The sequence below is a fragment of the Physella acuta genome, unplaced genomic scaffold (genome assembly GCF_028476545.2).
Source record: "Physella acuta isolate Inbredline_101_S28 unplaced genomic scaffold, ASM2847654v3 ptg000544l, whole genome shotgun sequence".
Taxonomy (NCBI): Eukaryota; Metazoa; Mollusca; class Gastropoda; family Physidae; genus Physella; species Physella acuta.
The window spans coordinates 1,187,487-1,208,733 of NW_026732063.1; the positions used below are offsets into that span (position 1 = coordinate 1,187,487).

Sequence of the window (21,247 nt, forward strand, 5' to 3'; positions counted from 1 at the left end):
TACGTTCTCACCCTAATACATATTCATGCGTTAATTATATCTTTCGCACCAATATTCGTTCGCATTAACACGCCTGATCAAACAAACATCATAACACTTTACTTGAGGCTAAAAGTGAAAATTTTACTATGTAGCTGAATTTTAAATTCAGTTTCTTTTTCACCTAAATTATGTTTCTGCTATGTTATTAATTAGAATAAAATTATCTACTATAGATCGAAGTTATAAAATATACCTCAATTACAGCTTTTAGTTAATTTTGTCGGCAAATGTGAACATTCAAAAACAAAATGTCGACGATGTTTGTGTTATTGTCTGTTTAAAAACATCGCTATTTATACTGCCACTTGATGGTGTATTCCATCTCATTGCATCACGGACTACATGTACATAACCTGTTATCTGTGTATTGACATATAAAAACATTCAAGATAAATCTTCCAATCTAACCCTGCCCTATCACATGTCGATTATAAAGTAAGCAGTTGGGAGTTGGAATACAAGCTGACATAACTATACATACAACACATTTTTAACACAATTTTAAGATATATATAGATAGTAATATGGGTTGTTTGTTAATTTACGGATACAACGATACTTAATAAAAAAACAATTGGGGTTTTTAATGTAGAAAAATCTTTTTTTTAATTGAACGAATGTAATGATCACAATAATAGTTACTTACAGTAGGTCTATAGCAAGATCATCTGTTTTTCTTGACAAGTGCCTAATTTGGATTAGCTTTTTTAATAAGATAAATATTTAGTTTGTCTAGTAAACGTATTCAAGCCTTCGTCTTTTAATAGTTAATTTTATTTGTGTCAAAGTTCTAGATATTTTAATTACAGATTCAACAAGAACAATACGTTCATCTATAACATAAAATGTAGGAATGCAAATTGAACAATATATTTTAATCATACACCTAGAGCTCACATACACAGAAGATGATGATTGCATTGAATTAGATGGAACTGTGTAATGATGACTTAATAAACAACATATAAACCATTTTAGTTTGTGTAAGCATGTAGTCTACATTCATAATACGTTGTTAGCGTGTGTTTACTATGTTGGTTACATATTTTATTGTTTTGAGAATTTACCATCCACCATGTTTTGTGTTGTACTTCTATAAACTAACGATAGTAAAACTACTGTAGCCGGATAACATTGCGCCTCGCTCTGCGTAATACATTTTAAGGTAAAGTTCTTGACCTTTCTTCATGTCAACAACCACTGACCGAGCAGTGCTACTGGCGGCACGTTTCAGTTCTATAGTCGTACACCACTCGTCTCCAGCCCACACACCAACTCTAATCAGTTGCCCTACACATTCATGTAGACTGACACAGACAAGATATAAACCATCATGTGGTGATACAAATTTTCCTGTTGTTTGATTAAAATGTTGACCATTGTATTCACGTACTTCACTAAATGTTGAAATAATTGATCCATAACTGGCAGGTGTGTTATCAGCAAGCGTCACATGACAAGCATATCTGTTACATACACGTGACTCTGTTGATTGGAAAACATATTTATCATTTACATGTTTGATTTCACGAACGCTATTTGACTATTTGATCCATTCTATTTTTAAATTGTCGTTTCATTAGTTTATGTTATTAACACTAAACATAAACTCCTTATATGTGTTTTGTACGCAGTATATAATGTAAGGTAAAATTGACAAACCCAAATCAAACATTTATTTTTCAGAAAATAAACTAGAATCCATAGTTTACATAACTTTATCAAAGACCATAAATTGAAACCCTAGACCAGTATACAAAACGTACAACAAATGTTATATACTGCTATGCTAATACCGGGTCTACGATACATTCTCGAACAACACTCGACCAAATGCCGTTTGCCCCAAGGTCGATTGACCTAATGCGACAAATATCCGAATGGACATTTGTTCATATCAAATAGACATTCTTAATCAATTCAAGTTTGACATTTTGATAACACAGTTCTGGGCTTAAAAAAACAAATTTGTTTATCTGTTTTTAAAAATGCGTATACTATTAAAATTTAACATGTAATGTATGAAAATTGAAAAATTGCTGTAAAAAGAACAACATTATTCTTTAATAATGTAATGCTATGTTGGCGGCGGTGTATTTATACTCTCTGGATGTAAGTTTTGAAAACCTTGTTTAGCCGATGTGCTGAGGCGGTTATACAGCACATATGACACGGTGTACGCGGCGCGGCGTCTCGCAACATTGAACAGAGGCGCATTTAATTGATTTATCGTTTTATGCTTAGCTTGTAGGGTGATCATTTACAACAGAACGAGGCACGGTCAAGGCAGCGAATTTAAAAACTGAAGGTAGTCTATTATATTTGATTTTCAATTAATGCACCTTGTTTAGATAATGTGTTGAAGCTATTACTTAATACATAAAGTGAGAATCATTTTTAAAAAACTCAGATAAGTGAAAATTATATTTTCGTCTTGTTTTATAGATAGCAAAAGATGTAGGTCCTACACTTTCAATAATATAGCAAATACTAACGAATTCATAATGGCTGCTTGCAGATATTAAATAGTATTTTGTTCCCTTTCAATCTGGTTACGACATTTATTTGATTATCAAAATTTCAAATTTAAGTTGATTAAGGATGACTATTTGGTAATCTGTAATGTTACCATTTTCCGGGCAAACGGCCTTCGGGTAAGTGGATTTTGGGCATTTGTCCCATTCGGGCAAGTGTCGCATTCGGGCAAGTATCCATTCGGGCATTTGTCGCATCCGGCAAGTGACCATCCGGGTAGTTTAATTGTATATGGATTATCTATTGAAACAAGAATTACTAGAACTAAAGTTGTTCTGTTGTACTTAATAATGACCGAAACAAGAGCTGCATATTCTACCTTTTGTATTTTTCATTTCAGGTTACAGTCAATTAATGAGATATTAAAATGTTTAAAATGCGACAATTATAAATGTTTTCAAGTTATTATTTTATTTTAGATTTAATCCCTGTCTCTAATGGGGCATCGTCTTAATATTAGAAACATAAAGGGATGACGTGACGTTATTTGAAATTAGTTTACTTAAACTTCAGCTCTGTAAATATCGAACGGTACTGTGGTGGACCGCTGTAGGTCGACCCCCGACTTACAAGGTGGTGTAATGTACCAGGTGGTGTAATATACCAGGTGGTGTTATGTACCAGGTGGTGTAATGTACCAGGTGGTGTAATTTACCAGGTGGTGTAATGTACCAGGTGGTGTAATGTACCAGGTGGTGTAATGTACCAGGTGGTGTAATGTACCAGGTGGTGTAATGTACCAGGTGGTGTAATGTACCAGGTGGTGTAATGTACCAGGTGGTGTAATGTACCAGGTGGTGTAATGTACCAGGTGGTGTAATGTACCAGGTGGTGTAATGTACCAGGTGGTGTAATGTACCAGGTGGTGTAATGTACCAGGTGGTGTAATGTACCAGGTGGTGTAATGCACCAGGTGGTGTAATGCACCAGGTGGTGTAATGTACCAGGTGGTGTAATGTACCAGGTGGTGTAATGTACCAGGTGGTGTAATGTACCAGGTGGTGTAATGTACCAGGTGGTGTAATGTACCAGGTGGTGTAATGTACCAGTTGGTGTAATGTACCAGGTGGTGTAATGTACCAGGTGGTGTAATGTACCAGGTGGTGTAATGTACATGGTGGTGTAATGTACCAGGTGGTGTAATGTACCAGGTGGTGTAATGTACCAGGTGGTGTAATGTACCAGGTGGTGTAATGTACCAGGTGGTGTAATGTACCAGGTGGTGTAATGTACCAGGTGGTGTAATGTACCAGGTGGTGTAATGTACCAGGTGGTGTGATGTACCAGGTGGTGTAATGTACCAGGTGGTGTAATGTACCAGGTGGTGTAATGTACCAGGTGGTGTAATGTACCAGGTGGTGTAATGTACCAGGTAGTGTAATGTACCAGGTGGTGTAATGTACCAGGTGAGGAAACAAACACCGGACGGAAACCCACGGGTCTAGAGACTGGCACTATGGGTGAGTGAAATGTTCTGGCTAACGAACATCACGTTATGGTCTGTCTGGGTAACGAACATCATGTTATGGCCTGTCTGGATAACGAACACCACGTTATGGTCAGCCTGGCTAACGAACATAACGTTATGGTCTGTCTGGCTAACGAACATCACGTAATGGTCTGTCTGGCTAACGAACATCACGTTATGGTCTGTCTGGCTAACGAACATCACCTTATGGTCTGTCTATCTAACGAACTTTGTTTAACAAGTGGTTATGTCCGTGTTATAGAAAGGAAGAGAGTAAAAGATTTAGATATAATTTGAGAGATTGAGGTTGGAATATTGAACGAAGGTAATAAAACGTATAAAACATTTACCAATTTGTAACCATTATGAATAATGTTATAGCTTTTACTATTATGCACTTAAAAGATAAAATCAAAAGTTAGATTTCCCATTAAATCTACCATTGTTATGTAAATAGGTTTTACATTTTTTTTAAACGTACCGATGAGATGAAAGTTGTTGATCAACTTTGAAATAGTATTTTCAAGTTCACCCAGCTAAAATGAAATAAAATAAATAAATAAAATAATCGCTATGATGTGGGACTGGCCCGCTAATTTAAAAAAATAATGTCAACTTGCTAGAATTTAAAATAAATCAAAATATTTTATTATTTTATTAAAATTATTTTTCTGTAAATTAAAATAAATAATGGACATATTATATAGACTAATAACAGACTTTTATTGACTAATTTGGGATTTATCAGTGCTCTGGATTATTTTAATACAATCATTACAAACATACCTTATTTATTCGCTCTTCCCTAGTTTCCAAGTTCTGGTTAAAGATTTGAATCAGTTTGTCAATAGGCATCAATCTTTGTTGTAGGAGTTCATACATAACACTGTGCTAAAGACCGACAATCATAATTGAAGATTCATACATTTAAATATTTATATTGTATATTAAAACTTACATAGCATTTATATAAAAGTTATGATCATATGTTAAGTCAGTCGACTGCCTCTTAATTAAGAATTTGAAGTTAATTACCTGGCAAGTAAGAATAGATCTTTGTAAAAATAAGACTGCAATTTTAAAATTTACCTTTGATTGCAACTTTTCAAATTGGGTTGATGTTTTGACAATGGTTTTATTATTTTCATCTTGTAAAGAAACAATCAAATCAGAATGGCTTTTAATTTCTTCTTTCATACCGTCTCTTACATCTGTATTTGCTTGCATCTCTATATTTATTTTGTGTAATTTGTTTTCATATTCTTTCACATCTAGAGAAAGTTTCTCTAGTGTTTTGTTTGACTTGGTTTCTTTTTCTTTTAAACTTTCAATTTCTTTGTTCAGCTCCTTTACTTTGATATCTTGTTCACTTATTTGTTTTCTGAGGTTTTCAAAATTCTGCTTTTGTTTTTTAGTTAGTTCTTCAATGTTTACCGTCACGTCACTCTGTTCTGTTACAAAGTTGTCTCTCCATTGTTTTATTTCTGATATGTCATCTGTAGACATGTGTTGTGTGACCTGTAGTGAAGATAGTGTTGTTTCAATATAGGCGAGTCTACGCTCTAGGTCAGAATGCTCTTCAACTGAGAATAGTCACAAATATAAGTTTGTAATTTTAAAGGAATGAAATTTTGAAAAAATAGGTTCTTTATAAAATAAACCGGGAGTGATCTCCCCTAAACTTTCTCGAATATTCTTATATAAAATAACAGGCGATGGGAACTCGGGCTATAGACATGATTTTTAATCCATTTTAAATACTTAAAAGTTTTAAAAATAGAACAAAATCTCGTAGACAAAAAATTGCACATCAAGTGAACGCCAAATAAATAAACCGGGAGAGATCTCCCCTAAACTTTCTCGAATATTCTTATAAAAAATAACAGGGGATGGGAACTCGGGCTATAGACATGATTTTTAATCTATTTTAAATACTTAAAGTTTTAAAAATAGAATAAAATCTCGTAGACAAATTAATTGCACACCAAGTGAACGCTAAATAAAAAAGTGCAAAAGATGTTCATAATGGTGCGCAATATTATTAGTACTTTATAAATTTAGATGCGTTTTTGAGAAATCGGAAGTAGCGTAAATTAGTACTTCCCTTCAACGGAAATTACTCAAAATTTAACAGAAGGTAGAGAATTAGATCTTTTAATTACATGTGAAATTTCATTTAACTATCTGAAATAGTACTCAAGTTATAGGCTTTTGAAAAATTCAAAGTAGAAAAAGTACCGATTCCGGTTATCGGAAATCGCTCAAAAGTTGATACGGATCTACGATTTTGATAAAATACTTATATATGAAATTTCATCAACCTAGCTGTAACGGTACTCAAGTTATCGTGTTTACACACACACACACACAGACACACACACACACACACACACAGACACACAGACATACGGACAAGATTGCAAAATTATGTTTTTCCGTATCAGTGAGGTGTAAAACGTAGAGATTTGTAAAAATCTCGATTTTTTTTTTGCACGATTACAATACTTTCTCTATACTACGTATATACGAGAAAGTAAAAATGCATAATAGTGCGCAATAGTATTAGTACTTTATAAATTTACATGCGTTTTTTGAGAAATCGGAAATAGCGTAAATTAATACTTCCGGTCAACGAAAATTACTCAAAATTTAACAGAAGGTAGAGAATTAGATTTTTTACTTACATGTGAAATTTCATTTATCTATCTGAAATAGTACTCAAGTTATAGGCTTTTGAAAAATTCAAAGTAGAAAAAGTACCACTTCCGGTTATCGGAAATCGCTCAAAAGTTGATACGGATCTACGATTTTGATAAAATACTTATATATGAAATTTCAGCAACCTAGCTGTAACGGTACTCAAGTAATCGTGTTTACACACACACACACACAGACACACACACACACACAGACACACAGACATACGGACAAGATTGCAAAATTATGTTTTTCCGTATCAGTGAGATTTTTTTTTCACGATTACAAGACTTTCGCTATACTTCGTATATACGAGAAAGTAAAAATACACAACAAAATTAAAGTATTTTTCTTTTTTTTAAATTAAAAAGTATCAAACCGTACAGGATTTAACATTGTATACGGCTTATGATCCAGCTATTATTAACTATTTATACGAAACAAAACTAAGACATACTCGATGTATATTTGTCTTGTGTGATGAGTTGTCTTGGTGATTCTACTGTTAGAAATGTTGCTGTTGTCTGTGTGTCAGGCTGTGGTAAAGATGGCGTTGGTTTCTTGACATCCTTGTTGTCTTCATCTAAGGGATTTGGGTTTAGAATTTTATTATAGTTACATTTTAAGGAATAACGTTTTATTGTAAACACAGTATTTCTAAAGACTTTAGCTAGTTTATAATACGCTGCAAAGTGTTTTAATTTTTTACAGTAAATTTTGTAAAATTTAGGAAATCAAATTTCATTGAAATTTTTATTCGCTAAAAAAACCAATCTCTTCCTTCTGTTAAATTATCCAGGTCTACATATTTACATACTAATTTATTTTAAATTGATTTACATACTAATTTATTTTACATTGATTTACATACTAATTTATTTTAAATCGAACTAATAAGTGTATACTGAATTTATAAACTGAAAGAGTAACATTAATTTTAAACCAAGGCGTTTAAAGAAAAATCACAAACTATTCTATTAAGTTATTGCTATCTAACGCTCTATATGAATAAATGAAGTACAACTGTTGATTATAGATTTTACAAGCTAACCATATTATAAATTACACAATTGATTAAAGAATAGTTGTTGGTATATGTCAATCTCTAAGAAAAAAATATGTTGTGTTATAGTGGATTGAGAGTGATATCATATCCTTTAACATTAGTATGTCCCATTTCTTTAAGTTAAATTGTAAGAGGGATTTTTGCATTTTTCTCGGACCAAACGCTTACTCTACTTGACAGAAGGGTTAGAGATTTTAAATTTTAAAGTGAATTAAAAAACTGACCAGAAATATGTGACGTCACATCCAACAAGGCCGTGGCTGCTGTGTCCAGTTCTTGTGATAGCTCGATGTAGCTGACAGATGATTGGTCAGTTTTTTCTTCTAGCCACGCCTTACTTTTTGCAACAACCTGGTGATCACAAACGTAAACATTATTTCAACTGGCCAGGTTTTGTATGGCTGTTTTATGAGAAAACGTCAAACGTAAAACACTTACTACCGTCTAAATGTTAATTTGATGGTTTTCAAATATTACAAAGTAAATCAATTTTGAATCTTTTAATATATATATATATATATATATATATATATATATATATATATATATATATATATATATATATATATATATATATATATATATATATATATAATTTAATAAAGCTAGTTGGAGAAGTTAATTTTACTTTTGGAAAAAGTGTTTAGAAAAATAAAAGAAAAAAATTGTTATAACACAACAGTGTTACAATAATCTTTTTAAAAAATTAGCAATTGATTTTAGATGTTTTAAACTTACATTTTTCATAAAATTAATAACAGGTTCCAGAACTTGTATCTGTTCTTCCAAATATTTTATCTGTTCTGTAACAACCTTGACCTGAATTCGTGTGGGCATCTGGTTTAAAAATAGAATCTTCACTTATTACATTTTTTTGCTTGTCGCTTTAGTCAATGTGATAGACAATAGAGAACAGAGACGTTTGGTTTACTGAAAATTGTTTGTCTGTTTTGCTTTGAACGGACTTGTTGCAATAATTCATATTTTATTGAATATAATTACACAGGTAAAATAAGAGTAGTATGATGTATAATCGTGTTACGGTCGTTGATGCAGAGAGACAAGTGCAAATATCTGTAGATCTGCAGACACGTGCGCTAGCACCTGTGCAAATATACATGTACACCCTTCTCCCCCCTCCACCTACCGTATGACGGCTGCAACACAGCAAAAAAATATCAAGGTGTGACCCCAGAGTTGCACGATTTAGGTAGAAATGATTTTGTTTGCAGTTTATAACTAAATATAAAGATTTAAATACATATTTATATAGAAAGTAAAAAAAAATGTAAAGTACTTTGGTTATTTTTTAAGATTTTAGGGATACTTTTCGTTATGAATACTATATTTGAGGGGAGGCGCGTTGTCCAGAACTTTTTTCTCGGGTATTTGTTAGCAGATACGACTGGCGTCGAAGTAGATACTTTAAGTGCGGTTATTTTACCCGTGTTAACAATGTAAACAACGATCTCATTTTGGTTGCCGCCTGCGTTTGAAAACATAAAATACATTACACTTTAACTACGTATCGAAACTTGTCAAATGTTGTCTACTTGACTTAAACTGAATTGAAAATACAAACCATGCGATAAATAAAATGACAACAAATCACATCGATAGTTTTACAAAACTTTCTTAGACGAATTATATTTTTAACGCAGTCATTGCAGCTTTTACCCTCTCTACGAAACGCTATTTTTTTCATTAAATAATTATCTATTACAGGGGTTAAACATGTTATTATATGAAAATATTTCTTGTGTATGTATATGTTACTTAATTAAAGGGAGAAAGGCGAAACTGAAAGTTCCTAACGGGAAAATCCGCTATTATAAAAATATTTTCTTTCAGGTTATAAGGATGGCGACAACACAAGACACGTAATAGAGCGGCTGTCTTGCCTTCAACTAAAAACTTTAATTCCTTTAACAACTATTTTATTATCTAATTATCTGTAGTAGGTGCAATCTTAATACTTTCACAACTATCTTAAAAGAAATAGAAATTAACGTATATTTTTAAAATTATTTTTAAAAAATATTACGCTTCATGAATATATTATATATTTAATAAATAAAACATACACTTTTCTACATGCTTTTATGTTTATTGTTATCAGTATTGTATACATAATTTTAATGTTATGTAAATTGTATGTTTACACTTACTTCAAAGATAACTGCAGGAAATTTTACAGCTAGAAGTAGATCTAAAATCGTTCTGCAAACATTCGGCAACAGCTACGCTGTTCATGAAACCGAAATAACTGAACGGGAAATCCCGTTATTATCTAAAGAGTTAACGTCACGTTCCAAGGGACAGAACTGTCGCTGTTCACATTTATCTTCGCTAGAACTCTTTAAGGTAACTCACAATATACAGAAGTGGAACTATCATACCGCAAAGGTGGGGGGGGGGGGGGGGGGGCAGATTCCGACCAAAAACAACAAATATATTTTTTGCACCTTTTTTAACATATCTACTACAGCACTGGTTGTTTTTCAGTATGTAGCACACACTGTCGCATAGAGAAAAATCTAGATTAGCTACGGTTTGAAAGTTTGACAAAACTTCAAACCACTTCCATAACTTACCACTCCGCTTTAAATAGTATAATAGGGGTGTCAAAAGTTAATGTGTCTAGTTTTGTACTAAACAAAAAGCTTTTTTTTTTACTTAATTACCATTTAAATGAGAAACAATAAAGACTGACACAGACATGAAAATGATATTTGTTTTACATCTTTTTGTTACTAAAGCTTGTATTAGAGAAAGCAAAGTAATTTTTTTTAAACGGCCGGGGGGGGGGGGGGGGAGTGGGGGGAGGTCTCCGTGCCTACTGCTGTTACCCTTATTGTAAACCCCAACAGTTAACGTTTTATTGTGAACCCCAATAGCTGATGTTTTATTGTGAACCCCAACAGTTGATATTTTATTGTGAACCCCAACAGTTGATATTTTATTGTGAACAGACTGTGAGCAGATCAGACAATACGGAATGTTCTGGCAGATGCTAACTATAGTTATTCATTCCACAAGTAGAGGCTGTCTTCACCTAGGAAAAAAAAGCATACACAATATAGACATTATTTCCATCAATAATTTAAACTTCACCTTGCATGTCCCATTTTATGATTTATTTCATTAAGATATTCGATCAGAAATTCGCTGAGGTAACAAAACTTAATTTTAATTATATCACTTTGTATTTATGCACTACCCTGCTCACCAACATTAAATCAGATCCCTCCTATAAACACCAACCTAGTGACACACACATACACGTTAATCTTGTTGAGTTTTTTCCTACCTACACTGTTAAATGTGAAACAGAGACATTTTTTTAAGTCGCATCTTTACATGTGACGTGTTAAGACAACTCTGATTAGCTATAATTGTTGTTGGTGTTAATTTATTGTGCTGGATACAACTAACGAATCTACTTTTAGCTTATTTTGTCTTGGTTATCACAAAAACTATTTGTTGCTAAAAATACAGTATATCCTACACATTGTATATGTACATGTAAATGAACTGGTAGGGTCACCTATGTGTTTTGATAATAACATATCTAATTATAAAAAGTATATTCCAACAACACAATTTTCATTAAAGTTATTAGTTTATATTTTCATACAGATGGCCGTATCGATTCCTATAAAGGAGAAATTAGCTCAACTGTTGAATAATCTGAAAGAGATAAACAGTTTGTTGAAAAATAATTTAAGTGACTTTGATCAGCAGGTAAGCACATCTCATAGTACGATGTACTAACAGGGCTTTAATTTATCTAGAACATGATCGTATTAAGCTGCGTAAGAAAAACAAACTCCAAAACCTGTTAGTAAGAGCTGTTAATTAATGCAAATATTTTAAAACTAATGGATATTATGTAATTTCATTTTTCCATGCACATTCCGTCGGTTACATAGATTTGCACATGGTACTATATGGTAATGTAATTACTTTACACACCCAATGAAAGAATGATAAGTATTAAGGATTTAGAATTTATTTTGCTCTTAAATTAATTAGCACCTGAATGTTTAAATATTTCAAACCTCGTCTCTGTTATGTCATGTCTAGGTAAAACAAGCAACACTGGAATGGCTTGACAATCCCGCAGATGCAAAAATAGATTTTAAAGAAGTGGTTTTTATGGTAACAACAGTAAATATTTCTCTACTTGAACTTAAACAAACGATTTCTGGTAATGTTATAACATTATTATGTAGTACAGTTTTACTTTTTATTTTAAAATATTTCGTTGGATTAATAATTTATAACGATAATATTCGACAAATATGCTATTTAAAAATATACATTACTAAACTTTATATATTATACATCTTTTTTCCATAGACTACGTCGTCCATTTAAATTTATTTATCCTATGTATTGTAATATACATCTTTATTTGTAAAATTATTGTATGTTTTCTATAATTCAAAATATACTCATTGGAAAGATAACATATCGTTTAAAAGCCATTGATTTTTATATTTTAGATTGTCTGCTTTTGAACATATTTGCAATGCTTTTTAAATCATTTTACATTCTTACTATTGAAAATCGAATCCTTAAAACAAATTTGTTCCACATGTCTAAAAGTTTCCTGCACCAAGTATCAAGCAATGGCTGGAGATAAGACAACACAAGAGAATAAAAGTGTTGCCTCTGTACACGATGTAAATTATTCTGATCTTTCTATGTCAGGTAGAACCTTAATTTAACACAGCGAAAATAAAAAAAAGAAATGGTTGTAAAAAGTAATTGTGCTAAGTAAAATTGCTTTATATATATATATATATATATATATATATATATATATATATATATATATATATATATATATATATATAAATGCACCGTTGCTGTAAAATAACTACTTTACTTTTGCCTTTAGTTTGAAATATTTTGATTCTATAGCCTTCTCCGAGAATATGCTAACATAAACAAATTTTACAAGTTGCAGGTGATTTAAGTAACAAACTGGAGCAGAGAGTAGAAAGTCTTGAACTAACGCTATCTTCTATGCAAAGTAGGAATAAAAAAACTGAAGCTGACGTGACTGAAATTAAGCAATGGAGGGACACTTATAAAACAGAAGAAAGTAATATGAAGAAACACATAGAACAATTGGCTATAAAGCAAAAACATAATGCTAAGCAATTCCGAAAGCAAATTAACGAACAGAAACATAAAACGGATGAGATGAATGAAGAACTGAAACAATTGAATGAATTAAAACAATGGAGGAAAACACTTATATCAGAACATAACAATATGATGAAAAAACTAGAAGAATTGTCTCAGAAAGAAACAGATAATAAAGAGAAGATTAGAGAGCAAATAAAAGAAGCCAAAACCAGAATAAATGAGTTGAGTAATGACATTGAAACCCTCAAAGAAAAAGAATATAATACAAGCCAAGCACTAGAAAGCACGAATACAGAGATAAAAAAGTTTAATATTATATTAAGCAAAATAAATGAAGAATTGGAAATTCACTCAAATAATACAGAGATATTACACACAGAAATTAAAAGTCATTCTGAAGTTTTATCTCACTTAAGGGAAGAAGGAAATAAAAATAAAAATACGGAAACCAAAGTAGAAAAGTTAATGTCAATGGTTTGTACTTATTTAAATTTTTGAACACATATGATATTTTTATTAAATGGTTTAGTTGTTTGTATTATATTAGTTAATAACTACACATTGTAATAACTACAAACCTGCTCTATTGCACTGTGTTTCCATTTCATTTGTGAAAAGGTTTATGACCACATTATTGTATTATTCTACTTCTAGCATGGTGTAATGTCCAAGATCTTGCAACAAAGATTGATGCCCGTTGAAAGTTTAATTCAAAAGTTTGATCAAAACCTGGCTTGTGGGCAGATGAACAAATAAAAGGTAACATGTTTAGTACCTAATGCGATTTTTTCCTTTGAGAGTCTACAAAGCGCATGCATCTACGACATTCACTTGTGACAGGAGTATTGTTTGAGACTGATATACATAGATTAACAATGTTGCTTTCGTTCTGTGGTAGACTCAATTAGAACAATAAAAATATAAATAGTCACTTTTCTCAAGTTAAATTTGTTAATTTCTTTTTTTTTTTTTGTAAATTCGTAAAAAGTCAATTGTACAAAAAAAGGTCGGCGTGGTCGAGTCGGCAAAAGCTCACGGTTGCTAAACCGAAAAGTCTCGAGTTCGAACCTTAGGGTAGATTAGGCTCGTTAGCTGGAGACAGCCACTCTTCTAGGAGAGGCAACTCCAAAATCAAACAACTGCTGCGTTGTAGTTTGTTCTTGGTTGGACAAAGGCTATGGAAGCAAATCCAAAAAGAAAAGCAGGCTGAAATCGGAGTATATAGCCTCAATGGTGCATAGCCAGTTGACACTTATCCTTTATTGTGATTGAGGAATGGTCGAATCGGCAAAAAGCTCATCGTTGATAAATTTGAAAAAAGCCTGGAGTTCAAACTAACTGCCAGATAAGGCTTCTAAAAATTAAGAACGAAGAAGAAGAAGAAGCAATGATAGAAAAATAATGATACCATTTTTATAATGGCTTGATGCCATCTTTTTAGCTTGCAACCCTGGAAAATGATATTTTGAAATTGTCAAATGATCTAGTTTCAATTAGTAAGTATGTTACGATAAACTCCTTTTACAAAAATTACAAGCCATTGGTACCCGTTAAACGTGAGATATAGGCCTATATTATTTAAATGCTATACTTGGTTGAGACTTGTATATATATATATATATATATATATATATATATATATATATATATATATATATATATATAAAGCAGTGCATGTGTGTGTTTGTATGTCTGTCTTCTATGCATTACAACATCTTTCATCCAATCTACATGAAACTTAGGGAAGTTTTTAGAGGGAGGTGTCTGTGAAAAAAAAAATCTTTAAAATGCACAAAATTTGCGCCCCGATAGTACGCGGCTTTATTCTTCTCTATATACGGTATATAACAATAAAAGTCGATTGCGGTTTGCCACCGTTCATCCGTTCGCCATGTATCTTTGTGGAGGTGGGGGGGGGGGATATGGGAGAATTATGCAAATTATGGCACCCTGGGTTATCATTTTAGCACCATTGTGCCTACGTTATTTTTAAAGAGCCAGGGGCCTACGCAGTGTAATCAAAAGCGCCCTCTACGTCCCCTACACTTGTGAGGTCAGTGATAAAAGATGATATTACGGTGAGTGATTAATGTACATTCAGGGCTTTCATATGGCTTGCTAGACGGTAGTGTCGGTAAACCCGTGTCTAGATAAATATGATGAAAGCGCAGGCATTGTTAACACTTTAATAACTCAGTTTTAACAAAAAAGGTAAGGCGTCTAAGAATATAAGATTGGTAAAGCATTGATGAAACGCTACTAATATATTTTGTGAGATTTGTGTTTGTCTTTTATGCATTACTACACTTTTCATCAGATCGCCATAAAACTTTGGGAAGATGTTGTTAATACTCCTGTTGTGGTTTCTGCGTTTAAAACGTTTTAAGTAGGGCTATTGTCGAGTAAGAACATAATAAGTGTCTGGGAACGAGAACAAAAATTCAAACAGGACTAAAGAGACGTACACGCAGACACACACAAAGACACACACATAAATAGAAAAAAAGTCATCGTTACACACAACACAAATATTGACATAACAAACACAAACAAAACGTATGTTTCAACATATTATACAATCTTGTAAGTGTATCTGCTTAGTTATGGTTGATCCAAGAATTTTTTTTAAAAAGGTTCGTAATTGTAAGGCGATTGAATAATATTCGCGCTTTTTTCTAACTCTCTTTGTCCAACGATTACTTAATTACTTAAAAAGTGACTTGTATACTATACTAAACACAACAACGTTTGGACACAACGTTCAACAGAAATAAACATGAGTGTATAAATATGTTTATATTTACTTTATGTACGGTGATTGAAAATGCATGTTAAAAACAGGACAAGACATTAAGATTTTAAGTCTATTGGTAAGTTAAATAGTAAACACACATAATTGTGAACAGACACACAGACACTTGTGCAAAAGTTTATGATTATACTCTAACATATACTTTCCAACAGAGACCCGTGTATGTCAGCCTTACATCTGTCAATTTCACCTGGATAACAACACAGCAGTGACTACTGGATCAATTCTTTCAAAATTTAATCGCGTGTGGGAATCCTACGGCAGCCATTTTAATAGAACCACAGGAAAACTTGTAGCACCAGATGATGGTTCCTATCTTGTGATTGTGACGCTGCGTGAACGTGAGGCTAAACTGATTAAAGTTGATGTGTACAGGGATGACACATTTTTTAAGAACATTTTTGTTAACTCTGCCAATACATCTGCCGCTGGAGCAACAGCTATTTACACGATGAAAGGCCAAGAACTTTACTTTAAAGTTGGCCAAGCCGATGATGGAGCCAAGCTACACGGAGGAAGTGGCTTTACTATTCTCAGATTATGAATTTTGTCATGCTTATGAAATAAGTAGTTTATCATTTAATTCACATGACATCATTTTCAATTGCTTTTGATTATCCAATGCGCCTATATTGAATGCATAGATAGGTAGATTTCACTGTTTCTGGCAGTCCTATAATAGAGGAATATGTGAACATACTGAATTATAGTCTACACTTCATTTTTTGTTTCAGCGAATGGTTTGACTTCTTTTTCGGGTTGCATTTTAAAATACAACAATTAAACATAAAAAGAGTTTGTGTTTGAGTGTTCTAACATAAATTAATGTTAAGACAATCTAAAGTAGCTATGCTTCGCAGCCATTGTGAAAAGAACAATGACATATACATCATAAAATATTATGTCTTGTCAGCTGAGTACGTTTATTTTACATAACATGAATATAACTGTCAAAACTGTATTCAAACATCATCATAGTTTATATAAATATACGACAAAGTAAAAATTGTCCAATTAATGCAATTAAACATTATTGATTTTTTAAAAATAGACTACTTTTTAATTAGAAACAGTAGTTGTTTTATATGCAATAGAAATCTTTAGGATATGGGTTAGTATATATATATATATATATATATATATATATATATATATATATATATATATATATATATATATATATATATATATATGGGGGGCCCAAAAATTTGTTTGCCAGGGAGCCTTTTTTTCTAGTTCCGCCGCTGGTTTAATATAAACATGTAACATCATATCGTGTTATCATGCAATCATTGACTGGTTTTATCAGTTATATCTGCTATAGTTCAGGTATGATCAAACAGAGTTTCTTCCATGAAGAAAGTCTACCCCCCCCCCCACCGAACGAGATGGAATTCATATAGTAAACATATTCTGTGTCCACCCCCCCCCCCCCCCCTGGGAAACGAAGACCGCACCCCCCCTCCCACCGATCATATCAAGTGCCTTCCAATGAGAATAAAAATCTGGAAGAAACTATGTGATCAAATCAAACAGTGTACATTACTGCTTATAAACTGCTTATAAACTAAATTGTATGGCTGCTTATAGACTGTTTATAAGCCGAATTGTTTGTCAGTGATACCTTTCTTTGTATTACACAAAGTCAGCGTAGAGTAAATAACAAGCAAATAAGATGAGTGAAATATAAACCTCGGATCTCGGCCTTTAAAATCTCAATGCTAGAGACGAACCATTGATATGAAAATGATAAATGTTCTCTTCATGCTGATTATTTCAAGTTTTCAAAACAAAGAAACCCAACTACCTTCTTGAGAAATTGTGTTAGTTAGTGTAGTGTTAGACGCATATTAAAGAGTGAAGAAATGAACATTATATTAGGTCATGGTTTTTGAGATGTTTGCTTATCATCTGTCAATAGTGAAGATAGGTATCATACACAAACTATTGCTAAATGCGATACCACTTTAACTGTTTTTTTACAACACATGAGACAGCAATAGGTATTTACCACTTTAAAATTAGAGCCAAATTTTATTAGGCTCACCTTGAATAATAACAAATATAATTCCAATACAAATAAAAATGTTAAATTTGCAAAATTCAATTGTATGTATCAAATATAGAGTAATATTTATGATTGCCAAATCACTTTTACTGCATCCATTTTCAATTATTTTTTTATTAAGAACTAAATCTTATTACATATATACATTCTTAATATTATATGCAGTAACAGTAATGCTAGGTAGAGTTATAAAACGGGTCTACGACAAATTCCCGAAAGACACAATCTTAAGATACATGGATATATATATAGATAGTTATAAGTGATGTGTTAGATTACTGATACAATCACACTGAATAAAAGAAAATAGGATTTTTTCATACAGAAAAAAATATAATCCACATTTTCTTAATTGAATGAATGTAATGATAACAATAACAGTTACTTGCAGGTTAATGAAAACATTTTTTTTCTTCACAAAATCATATGTTGGATTAATATTTTTAATACAGAAGGAAAATATTGATTTTGTCTAGTAAACGTATCCCCGCATTCGTTTTATCAATAGTTCATTTGATTTGCCTCAGAGTTCTAGATCTGAATTACATATTCAACAAGAACAATGCGTTTATCTTTACACATAAAATGTATAAATGCAAATAACTAACTGATTTTTAATTATTCACCTCACATACTAGCAACATGGGAATGGCATTGAATTAGATAGAACTGAGTTTTTGTCGACATGAAATCTACTCACATAGTAAGATGTTAGCGTGTATTTAACAAGGAGGTTACATAATTTTATTTTTTGAGAATTTACCATCCACCATGTTTCGTGTTGTACTTCTATAAACTAACGAAAGTAAAACTACTTAGCCCAGATAACATTGCGAGTTGATCTGCGTGAAACACTTTAATGTAAAGTTCTTGACCTTTCTTCATGTCAACAACCACTGACCCAGCTGTGCTAGTGTCGGCACATTTCACTTCTATAAACGTAAACCACACGTCTCCAGCCATCACACCAACTCTAATCTGTTTATCTTCCCATTCATGTAGAGTTACACAGACAAGATATAAACCATCATGTGGTGATACAAATGTTCCTGTAGTTTGATTAAAATGTTGACCGTTATATTCACGTACTTCTTTAAAGGTTGAAATAATTGATTTAGTTCTGACAGGTGTGATAGCAGCAAGCGTTGCATAACAAGCATATCTGTTACATATACGTGACTCTGTTGATTAGAAAACATATGTTTGATTTACATGTTCAATTTCCCGAATGGTGTCATCCATTTATGACGTTCACAAAAATTTGGAATTTAAATGTCATTTGTAATGTCATTTGTATCTGTCTAGCTGTCTAGCTATTAACGAATAAATGGGTTAGGGTAAATTCAGCAAATCAACGTGACGCCATTACATTACTCTAACACAACTTTACGCTACACATGTTTCCATTACAAACCTCCCCCTCCCTTTAGTCCTAGTCGCTCCGACTGTGAGCCCTACACACCTGACTAAGCGAGCATATTATACGCGTGCTGTTGTTTAAATATCTATCTGTAATGTATAGTTTTTTTACTTGAAGAAAAATCACTAGGTCTCCGTCGTCTTAGGCTTTGACAATTAATGATGTAGACCTACTATGATTTAGTTACACAATCAATCAGAGCCAAATCTTATTGTTTTTAAAGTTAAGCTTTAATAGTTTGAAATGTTTAAAAAAATAAACTTGAAATATCGTGAGTGAAAGTTAAGATTTTATAGTTTGAAATGTTTAAAAAAAAACTTGAAATACCGTGAAATATTTTAGATAATTGTAGCGGTCATTGCCCCTTCCCCCTCCCAAAAATTAAAAAAAATGTCCGCTTATTTTCCTAGGTTGGCGGTATACAGTGACATTTTGGCTACATTTATTTACCAGTTGTGCTGGGGAAATTCGACACGAGAACTGCCGATTTAATGTATAACCTACATTTTATATGCATTTTTTAAAAGTATGTTGTTGTTAAATTCTACATGTGGACGTTGATAATGACTCGACCCCCCCCCCCCCTCCAGTCCACATGCGTTTACAAAAGTATATTTTATTCGATCCACCTCCCACCTCCCCCGTGTGGAAGTAATAAATGGATGATCCTCATGCTCTGATGATTTGATCCATAATATGTGCATTGTCGTATTGTCGTATTATTAGTTTATGTTACTAAATTTAAACATAAACTAATTATATGTGTTTTGAATGTTTGTTCAAAATGTAAGTAAAAATGGCAAACCCAAATCAAAAAATAAAAAAAAAATACTTTGTGTATAATAATCCATAAAATTTAAATAATTTTGTCAAAGATCACAAATTGAAACACTAGACCATTACTACTAAAAAAGGTTATATGCGCAGAGTTTCTTCAAGGCATCTCTTCCCCCCCCCCTCCCGAAAAAGTCTACCGACCCCCCCCCCCCCCCCAGAACGAAATGAAATGTATATAGAAATATATAATAGAAAACATATAGATGATATACTTTTAACAGAGTCCGTCCCGCACCCCCCTCCGAAAAAAGTCTACCCCCCCCCCACGAAAATTTCAAATGCCCCCTTTCCCCGGAGAAAAAAGTCTGGAAGAAACACTCTATATGCGTTATGTTACAATCAATCAGTCCGTATAGCTTAAGGGAACAAGATACCCATGTTTTCGATAAAATGTTAATTTTGCTACCCAAAATTTTTATTTCTTAATTCGATACTAATACCTTTTATCTATCTAACCCGAACATTTCGGACTTCTACAGCTTACGGTTATTCGTTTATTGCGATGTGAAACATGGTACCCCCCCGGCAAGTTTTCACACTACTACGCGGACAGCGGCTATCTTCGAGCGGGTATTACATCATTTATTGCCCGCGAGGCACCATAAACTTTACATCAATCTAAGGGCAAAGCACTCGTGTACCCGCTGGTGTAGTGACATTTTCTTTTGTTCTAAAAATAATTGGGATAGAAGTTGTTTTCTTCAAAGTAAAATTTTATATTAAACTCCATATAAGGGCATGCGCGTAAAATTTATGAATGGGAAGAGTTTCATTGATACGCTTGACCAATCATATTATAGTACAGTTTATCAAAATAATTCACGATAGATTGCAACTAACCACGTGTGCTAGGCAGCCATCTTGTTTCTAGATAAACAAAACAATCGCCTGTCTCGTTTGTTTACCTCATTTGCGTATACTCTTCTATTTGTTGTTTTAAAGTTATACAACAACATTAAGTTTAATAATTGAAACTTTGCCTAGAAATGTACTGTTGATTATCACTGGAACAATATTAAACACTGTTTCGTACGCTTTATACTAAGCTGAAACAATGCGTCATGGACATGACTATCAGTTTGAAGAATGTGCTGTCCATCCCCTTTACCCCCTTCATTCCCTTCTCGCCATTCAACCAACGG

At 32.6% G+C, this 21,247-nt stretch overlaps 2 protein-coding genes and 1 long non-coding RNA gene across 3 annotated transcripts; 1 reads left to right on the top strand and 2 right to left on the bottom strand.

Moving 5' to 3' along the window:
- Positions 1 to 1,470: 1,470 nt before the first annotated feature.
- Positions 1,471 to 4,910, bottom strand: LOC131946131 (uncharacterized). The gene is made up of 3 exons (XR_009387657.1): positions 4,832 to 4,910; positions 4,527 to 4,581; positions 1,471 to 1,527 (listed from the first exon to the last, which is right to left on the bottom strand). It is a non-coding gene; the product is annotated as an uncharacterized LOC131946131 (long non-coding RNA).
- An 89-nt stretch (positions 4,911 to 4,999) lies between these two features.
- Positions 5,000 to 10,066, bottom strand: LOC131946103 (uncharacterized). The gene is made up of 6 exons (XM_059306745.1): positions 9,977 to 10,066; positions 8,547 to 8,645; positions 8,033 to 8,159; positions 7,200 to 7,325; positions 5,135 to 5,628; positions 5,000 to 5,053 (listed from the first exon to the last, which is right to left on the bottom strand). The coding sequence occupies exons 2-6, from the start codon at positions 8,643 to 8,645 to the stop codon at positions 5,000 to 5,002; spliced, it is 900 nt and encodes a 299-aa protein (XP_059162728.1). The 5' UTR covers positions 9,977 to 10,066.
- A 4,793-nt stretch (positions 10,067 to 14,859) lies between these two features.
- LOC131946104 (uncharacterized) lies at positions 14,860 to 16,324 on the top strand. Its single transcript, XM_059306746.1, has 2 exons — positions 14,860 to 14,875; positions 15,933 to 16,324. Exons 1-2 carry the CDS (start codon positions 14,860 to 14,862, stop codon positions 16,322 to 16,324), a joined length of 408 nt encoding a protein of 135 aa, XP_059162729.1.
- Positions 16,325 to 21,247: the final 4,923 nt, after the last annotated feature.